Consider the following 12,193-nt stretch of genomic DNA (forward strand, 5'->3'; position numbering starts at 1 on the left):
GGTTTGGTTTTTCTTTTTGTATATATATATTTATTTTTTGAGAGAGAGCAAGAGAGACAGAGTGTGAATGGGGGAAGGGCAGAGAGAGATGGAGACACAGAATCTGAAGCAGGCTCCAGGCTCTGAGCTGTCAGCACAGAGCCCAACGTGGGGCTCGAACCCACAAACTGTGAGATCATGACCAGAGCCAAAGTCGGACGCTCAACCAACTGGGCCACCCAGGCACCTAGGTTTGGCTTTTCTGAGATGAGAAGATGACTTCACAGGTGGTATTGTGAACTTCTCACAGGAGGCTCCTAATATCTAGTTCTCTCTCTTTTTGTGATATAAGCAGCCATGGATGGCTATTGCCTAGATCCATTAGTTCATTAGCAGCTGCAAAATGGAAATATTCTAATTTTTTTAATGTTTATTTATTTTTGAGAGAGGGGGAGAGGCAGAGAGAGAGGGAGACACAGAATCTGAAGCAGGCTCCAGGCTCTGACGTGTTAGCACAGAGCCTGACACGGGGCTTGAACCCATGAGCCATGAGATCATGACCTGAGCTGAAGTCTGCTGCTTAACCGACTGAGCCACCCAGGCGCCCTGGAGGTATTCTAATTTTACCCTCCTGTCTTAAAGAATTTTTTTTAAAATTTATTTATTTTTGAGAGAGAGACAGACAGTAAGAAGGGGAGGGGCAAAGATAGGGAGACACAGGATCTGAAGCAGGTTCCAGGCTCTGAGCTGTCACCTTAGAGCCCAACACAGGGCTCGAACTCACAAACTGTGAGATCATGACCCGAGCCAAAGTCAGATGCTCAACTGACTGAGGCACCCCAGTGCCTCTATCATCCTGTCTTAATTAGCCAGAAAACTTGAAAAGAAAGAAACCTACCCTTTTCAATCATTCAATTACCCTGAGGTACAGATCATATAAGAAAGTCACAAGCAATACTTTGTTCTTTTCCTTTATTTTCTAGTTTTCAAAATAATGAGTTAGATCCCTAGCATTCTCCACAGATAACCAATAAGTTTTATTTTGTTGTATCATTATGAACTCATGAATTTAACCATACTTAATGTGTTGTTGCCAATTCATGGCTGTTTTACCCTTATTGATGACCAAATTGTCAAGTGACAAACTTTTCAAAGAAAGATCTATGAATGATACCAGGTATACAATTTAAGGTAACAGATCTACTTTCTGGTTATGACTCAGTGACTCTTTAAGACATGTGAACATTTCAGATGGATACCTAAGTTGCTATTTTTTTCTTAATGTTTATTTATTTTGAGAGAGAGAGCGCACACACGAGTTGGGGGAGGGAGAGGAAGAGAGAAAATCCTAAGCATGCTCCATCCTCAGCCCTGAGCCTGACATGAGGTTCGATCCCATGACCATGAGATCTTGGCCTGAGCTGAAACCAAAAGTCGGACCCTCAACGGACTGAGCCACCCAGGTGCCCCTACAGTAAGATTTTCTAATAGGAAAGAAAGTGAAACTGTAAAGATATGGTTCCTGCTCTAGAGAAGCTGAGAATCTACTCACAGAGACCAAAGTAAACTCGACAAAATTGGGAACAGCAGGAAACAACATTCAGCATTCAGCCAGAGAAAAACTCCTGAGACACAGGACTTGAACTGGGTCTTTTTTTTTTAATGTTTATTATTTTTGAGAGAGAGAAAGAGAGAGAGAGAGAGAGAGAGAGCAGGGGAGGGTCAGAGAGAGAATCCCAGGGAGGCTCCACAATCCATGCATTAGTGGACCCATGCAATTCAAACCCGTGTTGTTCAAGGGTCAACTGTACAACTCAAAAGAGAATGAAAATGAGTGTGGCATATTCATGGGACAGTAAGCAGACCTCTCACTAAAGCAAGACAGGATGAAGCATTTTTTTTAACCATTTATAATTAGAGTTAGGAGATTTTGATTCTGATTTTGTCACAGATTGTTGTAGAACCTGTTGACTTAAACTCCCTGAGTGTCCATTTTTTCACTTATAAAACTAGGAAGGAAAGACAAAATTACCTTTACTAGCTATTTGGTTCTAAAACGTCAATTCTAAGCACCTAACATCTCTTGTGACTTTATTTCTAAAAGGGTTTTTTTTTTCCAAAAGTTCAGTCTACTAGAAGATATTCATTCCAAATGAACTAAAAATACTATCATCTTTGGAAAGTAAATCTTACCTTCATTCTCTGTTTGCCCCCTGATATCCATTTCCGGTATTCTTTCCTACAAGGAGAAAGACCAATTAAAGCCTCCTTTCAGCACATTTCTGAAGAATAGGATTATAAGAAATCAGTTATAGAGTTAAATCATTTTAATCTTTCCTTTGCATAAAAATAAGCTCTGGCACAAAAACAGACACTCAGATCAATGGAACAGAATAGAGAACCCAGAAATGGACCCAAAAACGTATGCCCAACGAATCTTTGACAAAGCAGGAAAGAATATCCAGTAGAATAAAGATAGTCTCTTAAGCAAGTGGTGCTGGGAAAACTGGACAGCGACATGCAGAAGAATGAACCTGGACCACTTTTTTACACCATACACAAAAATAAACTCAAAATGGATGAAAGACCTAAATGTAAGACAGGAAGCCATCAAAATCGAGGAGAAAGCAGGCAAAAACCTCTTTGACTTTGGCCGCAGCAACTTCTACCTCAACATGTCTCCGGAAGTGAGGCAAACAAAAGCAAAAATGAACTACTAGGACCTCATCAAAATAAAAAGCTTCTGCACAGCAAAGGAAACAATCAGCAAAACCAAAAGGCAACCGATGGAATGGGAGAAGATATTTGCAAACGACATATCAGATAAAGGGTTAGTATCCAAAATTCTATAAAGAACTTATCAAACTCAACACCCAAAAAAACAAATAATCCAGTGAAGCAATGGGCAAAAAGACAGAATATGGACACTTCTCCAAAGAATACATCCAGATGGCCAACTGACACATGAAAAAATGCTCAACATCACTCATCAGAGAAATACAAATCAAAACCACAATGAGAACCACCTCACACCTGTCAGAATGGCTAACATTAACAACTCAGGCAACAGCAGATGTTGGCGAGAATGCAGAGAAAGAGGATCTCTTTTGCGCTGCTGATGGGAATGTAAACTGGTGCGGCCACTCTGGAAAACAGCATGGAGGTTCCTCAAAAAATTAAAAATAGAACTACCCTAAGACCCAGCAATTGCACTACTAGGTATTTATCCAAGGGATACAGGTATGCTGTTTCAAAGGGGTACATGCACCCCCATGTGCATAGCAGCACTATCAACAATAGCCAAAATATGGAAAGAGCCCAAATGTCCATCGATGGATGAATGGATAAAGAAAATGTGGTATATATATTCAACGGAGTACTACTCGGCAATCAAAAAGAATGAAATCCTGCCATTTGCAACTACATGGATGGAACTAAAGGGCATCATGCTAAGTGAAATGAGTCAGAGAAAGACAAAAATCATATGACTTCACACATATGAGGACTTTAAGATACAAAACAGATGAACATAAGGGAAGGGAAGCAAAAATCATAAAAACAGGGAAGGGGACAAAACATAAGAGACTCTTAAATATGGAAAACAGAGGGTTACTGGAGGGGGTGTGGGAGGAGAGATGGGCTAAACAGATAAGGGGCATTAAGGAATCTACTCCTGAGATCACTGTTGCACTATATGCTAACTAACTTGGATGTAAATTTAAAAAATAAATTAAAAAAATAAGCTCAGTAGATGAGTAGCTTGCAGAGGCTGGGGAAATAGGGACTAGGGAACGACTACTAATGGGTATGGGTAAGGGGTTTCTTTTGTGGGGTGATAATAATATTCTGGAATTAAATAGTCGTGACAGTTGCACAGCCTTGTGAATACACTAAAAACCACTGAATTGTAAACTTTAAAAGGGTGAATTTTAGGAGCAACTGGGTTGCTCAGTCGGTTAAGCATCTGGCTCTTGATTTCGACTCAGGTCATGATTTCACAGTTCTGGGCTGGCAAGCACAGAGCCTGCTTGGGATTCTCTCTCTCCCTCTTTCTCTGCCCCTCCCTGCTCGCCCACTCTCTCACTCTCTCTCAAAAATAAACATTAAAAAAACAAAATAAAAGGGTGAATTTTATGGTTAAATGAATTAAAAAGAGCAGATGATAAACTGGTAGAGTTGGGATTCAGCCTGAGGCCTATCCAAAAACCCTCTTAAGCCCCTATTTTGGAGTGGTGGAAGTATCACGCCTGTGTTGGTAAAACTTGTAAGAACTGCAAGAGTCAAGTCTTCTAACAAGACAATTACTTGCTCAAAGACATATGTATTGTGAGCCGCTAATTCATTCACTAATTCAAACTTTTCCTACATGTCCTCAATATGCCAGGCACTCTACAACAAAGATAAATAATACACTGTCCTTGCCCTCCAACAACTCCATCCAGTCAGAAACAGGCATATGAACAAAACACAGTATGAGTGCTATAAAATATGTACACAAAAATACTGAACATGGCAAAAGGATATCCATCTCCCATTACTCTGTGTGCCTGTGGTCAGAACATGATTATGTGTATAATGGAAGGTAATTTGTTATTTAAGGAAGTCTATGGAGAACACATTCATTAAGCCACCCAGAACGCCTTTTGCACCTCTCACTCAACAGACTTAAACTCAAGCATCATCTCTTCAAAACTTGCTCCTTCTGACATTTTTCTCTTACCAACACACTACTCTTCCAGGTACTTGGACTTAAAACCCCAGGTATGACTGAATGTGTGAGGTTCTCTTCCTTCACTCACACATTCAGTCAGTAGTCAACATGCGTGCTCTCATTTCTCTTTCCCCTCACACTGATTTACACCCTCGTTAGCTCCTGCCTAGTTAATACCAGAGCCACCTAACTCCTCTTGCCACAAGGGTCTTTCCCTACCCCAATCTACCCAATACATGACAGGTATGAACTAAGCTGCTTTCTGCCCAAATCACCTTTCTGCTTCAATAATTTCACCATACTGAATTGAACAAAAAAGTCTTCTGCAGGTCTATTTAAGCCAACTCACAATTTCAAAGTCACCTGACGTCTATCACCTACAGCTATCCTATGGTCTGGCTCAAAACTCATCATGCTATTCTATCTGCATAGGATACCTTTTCTTCTTCTGCTCTTGCTGCTGCTTGAAATCCTACCCATCCTTTAAGACCAAACATAAATCCCACCTCTTTCTTATTCCTTTCTATATTACCACCATCTGTTTCCAGGTGTGATATAGTCATTTATTTAAAATTATTTTTTTAATTTTATTTTTAATTTTGTTTAATTTACATCCAAATTAGTTAGCATATAGTGCAACAATGATTTCAGGAGTAGATTCCTTAATGCCCCTTACCCATTTAGCCCATCCCCCCCCCACAACCCCTCCAGTAACCCTCTGTTTGTTCTCCCTATCTATGAGTCTCTTCTGCTGTGTCCCCCTCCCTGTTTTTATATTATTTTTGTTTCCCTTCCCTTATGTTCATCTGTTTTGTCTCTTAAAGTCCTCATATGAGTAAGTCATATGATTTTTGTCTTTCTCTGACTAATTTCACTTGGCATAATACCCTCCAGTTCCATCCACCTAGTTGCAAATGGCAAGATTTCATTCTTTTTGATTTCCAAGTAATACTCCATTGTGTATATATACCACATTTTCCTTATCCATTCATCCATCGATGGACATTTGGGCTCTTTCCATACTTTGGCTATTGTTGATAGTGCTTCTATAAACATGGGGGTGAAAGTGTCCCTTCGAAACAGCACACCTGTATCCCGTGGATAAATGCCTAGTAGTGCAATTGCTGGGTCATAGGGTAGTTCTATTTTTAGTTTTTTGAGGAACCTCCATACTGTTTTCCAGAGTGGCTGCACCAGCTTGCATTCCCATATTTAAAAATTATTTACAGAATTCCTATGTGCTTGGCACTATGTGGACAGAATATACAGTCTACTACAAAAGAGCTTAGAAATCCAGTGAGAGACTATTAATAATTATTGAACAAAGAATAAAATACAAACTCTACTAACAGAGGTAAGGGGCGCCTGGGTGGCTAAGTGGGTTAAGTATCCAACTTCAGGTCAGGTCATGATCTCATGGTTCATGGGTTCAAGCCCCACATCAGGCTCTGTGCTGATAGCTCAGAGCCTGGAGTCCGCTTGAGATTCTGTGTCCCCCTCTCTTCCTGCTCCCTCTCCACTCACACACACGTGTGCGCTCTCTCTCTCTCCAAAATAAACATTAAAAATTTTTTAAAAAAAGAGAGAGGCAAAAGTGGTGCTCTGTGAGAAGACAGAAAGCACAATTAACTGGGAACATATAAGAAGCACATTCAAAGAAGTGGCACTTGACCTGGCCCTTTGAAGATGAGTATTTCAATGAGCAGAGAAGACAGAGAGGAATTTCAGGCTGAAGACACAAAATGAGCGAACACTAAAGAGGCTTCTGCTGGGGCATCTGGGTGGCTCAGTCACTAAAACCCTTCAGTGTCCGACTTCAGCTCAGGTCATGATCTCACGGTTCATGAGTTCAAGCTCCACATCAGACTCTTGCTGTCAGCGTGGGGCCCACTATCTCCCTCTCTCTGTGCCTCCCTGGCTTGCACGCACACACACACACACTCTCTCTCCCTCTCAAAAATAAACAGTAAAAATTGTTTTAAAAAAAAAAAAGAAGAAAAACTGAGCAATGGGTCACACATAGAAGGTATAGCCAGGTTCCAATGTTCTTCTCTCAAATCTCTAAACCATAACTGAATTCTTTTTTTAAATTTTTTTTATATAATTTGTTATCAAGTTAGCTATCATACAGCGTATACAGTGTGCTCTTGGCTTTGGGAGAACCATAACTGAATTCTTAATCTCAACTGGTATCAATTGCTCCCATTAGTTGAGTAAGTAATCTTGTAATTCTAGAAGATGAAGATGTGTGTGCAGAGATGATTAAAAGTAAATCCTTGAAGACCTAAATAAATAAATCCATGTACCATGTACACAAGTTGGAAGATTTTTTGAATAGGCATAAAAATACACTAACCACAAAAGAAAATATTGATAAACTAGATTTAATAATTTATCTAAAGGCAATATTTAATCAAGATGGAGTGGCATTAGGGGCACCTGGGTGGCTCAGTCGTTTAAGTGATTTCAGCTCAGGTCATGATCTCACAATTTGTGAACTCAAGCCCCACATCGGGCTCTGTGCTGACAGCTCGGAGCCTGGAACCTGCTTTGGATTCTGTGTCTCCCTCTCTCTCTGTCCCTCCTCCATTCACACTGTTTCTCTCTCTCAAAAATAAAATAAACATTAAAAAAATCTTTTTAAAGATGGAGTGGTATTGGCATAAGGATTGACATACAGACCAATGAAACAGAACAAAGCCTTAAAAGATGCACACATATATAGTGAACAGATTTTCAACACAAGTACCAAGCTAATTTAATGGAGAAAGGGTAGTTTCTGTTTTTTAACAAATGGTACTAGAACATTTCCATATACCAAAAAATGGAAAAAAAAACCCACTTATCTCACAAGTTAACGCACAAAAACTACCTTGAAACAGATCATAAATCTAAACGTAAAGCCTACAACTATAAAATTTCTAGAAGAAAACAGAGACCTCATGACTCTAAGTTTTGCCATAATTTCTTTTACAAAAAAGCACAACACATAAAAAATTGAAAAACTGAACTTTATCAAAACTAACAACTGCTCTACAAGTGATACTGCTAAGAAAAGGATAAGCCATACAATGGGAGAAAATACTTGCAAAATACTATCTGATAAAAGATCTACATCCAGAATACATAAAGAACTTTCACAACTCAATTTTAAAAAGGCAAACAGCCCAATAAAAACATAATTGGTAAAAGATTTGGACAATCATTTCACTAAAGAAGATACACAAATGGCCAAGAAGCATGTGAAAAGATACTCAACATTATTAGTATTCAAGGAAGCATAAATTAAAACCACAATGAAATACCACGACACAAATGGCTAAAATTAAAATAGCTGACAATACCAAATGTTGGTAAGGATGTGGAACAACTAGAACTCTGATACATTGCTGGTGGGAAAATAAAATAAGTATTTCTATAAAAACAGAACTTTCTTAGAATTAAATGCAAAGCAAATATTCCTAATTTCAAAATCAATGCTTTGGAATCCAAACCACTTATTTTAAAGGTAGAACCACAGACCAAGGAATAAAATACTCGACTTATCCCCAGATAAAGATAGGAAGAATTCCAGATCCCTTTAGTTTGAGATTAGCCATTTAGATAAAATCAGCTCTTTCAGAGTTTGGAAACTTTTCCTTTTCAATTATTATAGTCACTCACTCAGCACCAGTGAACAGACATATCTTCTTGTGAAGTCCAAAGCCTTCAGTACACAAAAAGAACTCAAACAGTTTAGGAAATGAGTCAGTGACTCATTAAGCTTTCCCTTTCAGTAATCATGGTGTTAAAATGCAGTGAGTTGTTTGAAGACACCATCCAGACTCTTAACTATAGAGAATAAACTGATGGTTACCAGAGGGGAGGTGGGTGTGGGTAATGAGTAAAACACGCGATGGGGATTAAGGAATGCACTTGTCCTGGTGAGCACTGGGTGATGTATGGAATTGCTGAATCATGATGCTGTATACCTAAAACTAATATAACACTTCATGTTAACTATATTGGAATTAGAATAAAATAAAATGTGAGCTTGGGTACACTGTAGTAATTTAAGGATTCTTTCAGGGTCACAATAAAATCAAAATCATTTGCCCTAAACATTCTTCTTTCACTATAGACAGCCTTTACTGTTTTCCCTCTTAAGCCATATAGCTTCCATATTTCACTACACCAATAATTTCACCGTTAAATGAAATAATTTTCCCTTTAAGAGAATATGCCCCTGTTTCTGTCTTTATTTCCTTTATATATATTCCAGAGCACCTAGAACAGTGCTAAGCACAAGGTAGATTCAAACTGAATACCTGAGTGAATATTTACCAATCTTTAATAAAATATTTATTTTCAAATATTCTGAAATTCATACATTTTGTTGGAGACTTGTTTTCCCTCCTCACTCTCCACAATATGCCTACAATACAAGGTTTATATTTGGCATATGCAAATGCATAAATTCTCATTTAATCTAGGCACTAGATAAAAAATCAAGTGAATGCTTGAGCTTACTTTTGAGCAAATAAAAACTTCTGTGTTAGAAAGTATTACTGGAGGGGCACCTGGATGGCTCAGTCAGTAAAGCATTTGGCTCTTGGTTTCAGCTCAGGTCATGATCTCATGGTTCACAGGTTCGAGCCCTGCGTTGGGCTCTACACTAATAGCAAGGAGCCTGCTTGGGATTCTCTCTCTCTTCCGCCCTCTCTGCCCTTTACCTGGACTCTCTCTCACAAAATAAATAAAAATAAACTTTAAAAAGTTAAAGAAAGAAAGAAAGAAAGAAAGAAAGAAAGAAAGAAAGAAAGAAAGAAAGAAAGAAAGAAAGAGAAAGAAAGAAAGAAAGAAAGAAAGAAAGAAAGAAAGAAAGAAAGAAAGAAAGAAAAAAAAGAAAAGAAAAGAAAAGAAAAGAAAAGAGAAAAAAGAATTATTGGGGCACCTGGATGGCTCAGTTGGTTAAGGGTCTGACTCTTGATTTTGGCTCATGGTTCATGGGTTCTGCACTAAAAGTGCAGAGCCTGCTTGGGATTCTCTCTCTGTCCCTCCCTCACTCAGATGCGTGCTCTCTCTCAAAAATAAATAAATAAACTTAGAAAAAAATTACTAACTACTTAAACTATCTTAAACTCCCAACTTCCATGCACTATTCAGCAAAATATTACAGCCTCCTCCTTGTTACAAAAATGCCCAAACCTTAAAGAGAAAAAAATTAAATTCCCTAATGGGAGAATGGATAATTCCATAACAAAGAAACAAAGCAAATACACAAACTGCTTCTTTAATGGCTCTCAAACTACAATCCACTTAAACCAATCAAAAGAATAACCTTTTTTTAATCACTTGAACACATGACTTTACAGACAAGTGGGCATAATCCCATGTGTCAGGAGTTTATGCCCATACGAATAAATAAAGAAAGGCCTCTGCTCTCCGGACGGTCCCCAGCAGGGCTCTCAGGCTGTGTTTTCACCCAACATTTAACAGATATCAAAGCAAATTTTGTATAATACAAGTTGTTTACCTGCTCATCTCTACTCACATATTAAGTGGTTAAGAATACAGGCCACACGTTACTCTTCCTTATACCTCCCCCACGGCTAGCACAAAACCTTGCACTTAAAAAAATTCTGAAACATTCAATGATAGTGACTAAAATTACACTATAAATGTATAAATAGACTTGTACAGGATTACATGAGTAAAAGATTATTTAAGCATGAAGAGAAACAGGACATTTAACAGGTTATTAATAAGGCTTACCCAGGAGGGCAAAGATGCTAGTGTGTGCTGAGGGGAAAGGGAGTGTATTTTATAAATATACCCTGCATGATATAACCCTATTTGTATAAAATTGTATGTAAGTCTGCATAAAGTAACACAAAAATATTTTGGTGATCTTCCTTTCTTACATTACAGAGTGGTAAGATTTTAGGTGACCTTAATTTTGTTATATTTTTATGCATTATTTGTATGCTCTACAATGGGATGTATGAAATAATAATTAAGTCATTTTCATTGTGGAGGGGGGGAATATATCCTGATAGTTTTTTTTTTAATAATCCTTTAATGCTGTTATATTAAGTTCTGTTTATGCAATGCTGGCCTATGGCATATGCTTAACAAATTATATATTCTTTTTTTTTAATTATTTTTTTGAAAGACAGAGACAGAGGGGCGCCTGGGTGGCGCAGTCGGTTGAGCGTCCGACTTCAGCCAGGTCACGATCTCGCGGTCCGTGGGTTCGAGCCCCGCGTCGGGCTCTGGGCTGATGGCTCGGAGCCTGGAGCCTGTTTCCAGTTCTGTGTCTCCCTCTCTCTCTCTGCCCCTCCCCCGTTCATGCTCTGTCTCTCTCTGTCCCAAAAATAAATAAAAAACATTGGGAAAAAAAAAATTTAAAAAGAAAAAAAAAAAGAAAGACAGAGACAGAGAATGAGCAGGGGAGGAACAGAAAGAGAGGAAGACACAGAATCTGAAGCAGGCTCCAAGTTCCAACCTGTCAGCACAGAGCCCGATGAGGGGCTTGAACTCACGAACCACGAGACCATGACCTGAGCCAAAGTCAGATGCTTAACCGACTGAGCCACCCAGGCCCCCAACAAATTATATATTCTTAAACAATTTATGCTGCCATGATTAGTGGTAGCCATATCAATTACACAGAAATAATATTTTAAGTGGTCAAAGCCATTACAAGTTACTTCACCTCCCTCACTCCTGGTTTTCCCATGTGTAAATTAAGGCGAATACCACTTACACTTCTTAGTATAGTCGTGAAAATTAAAATGAGATAGTGTAGGTGGAGCACCGAGCATACTATCTGAAACAAATGGAAGCTCAAAGGCTGATTTCTACCCCACCCCATCTGTCCTAATTAAAACTCCCTGAGAGCAGTGAGTTTCGGCACTAACACTCAACATTAATTATGTTATAAAATGACACTGTGTTCCTACTTTGATTCCTGAGCATTACTTAATTATTCTCTTCCAAAGTACAGACCATAGAGGTGTTCTATAAACAGAAACACTAAGTTTAAATCACTCTTAAATTAAGCAGCAATAAGTAAATAAATATACATATGCTTTTTATAATGCCCAGGCATATAATTACCAAAGAAAGCAGTTGCCATCTACTAACCAGCATTATTAGAATACATACATTCTAGCTAAAGCCAAAAGAAACTGGATGTCACCCAGTGTTGGTTGACTTTGAGGCCTAATTATTCATGAATTTCCTTTAGGGGTTGATGAGTACTGAAAATAGCTTTTGGCCCTTTGTGAACCAAAACAGCCTTTGTGGACTTCTAGAAACTGGAATTGTTTTTGGGGTTTGTTTGTTTTTTACACACACACATCACCCCCACAAAAAATTAAAAGATAAGTAGAAGGAAAAAAAATCACCTATAATCCCCTCATCAAACAATATGTGCCATTAACCATCTGTTACCAGGTATATATCCTTTCAATGAAAAATCATATATGTAAATCCATATATAATACACATTTGAACCAC

At 38.4% G+C, this 12,193-nt stretch overlaps 1 protein-coding gene across 7 annotated transcripts in view; it reads right to left on the reverse strand.

Moving 5' to 3' along the window:
• The window catches only part of SCML2 (Scm polycomb group protein like 2), a 104,382-nt gene that overhangs the window by 81,434 nt on the left and 10,755 nt on the right, over window positions 1-12,193 (reverse strand). For 6 of the 7 annotated variants that reach the window (XM_058712808.1, XM_058712810.1, XM_058712806.1 and 3 more), the window contains exon 2: window positions 2,173-2,218. The exons of the other annotated variant lie outside the window; for it this stretch is intronic. In XM_058712808.1, coding sequence (XP_058568791.1) covers window positions 2,173-2,203 — 31 coding nt within the window. In that variant the 5' untranslated portion in view covers window positions 2,204-2,218. The remainder of the gene's footprint in view (window positions 1-2,172; window positions 2,219-12,193) is intronic. 7 annotated transcript variants of the gene reach the window in all.

The sequence above is a fragment of the Neofelis nebulosa genome, chromosome X (genome assembly GCF_028018385.1).
Source record: "Neofelis nebulosa isolate mNeoNeb1 chromosome X, mNeoNeb1.pri, whole genome shotgun sequence".
NCBI lineage: Eukaryota > Metazoa > Chordata > Mammalia > Carnivora > Felidae > Neofelis > Neofelis nebulosa.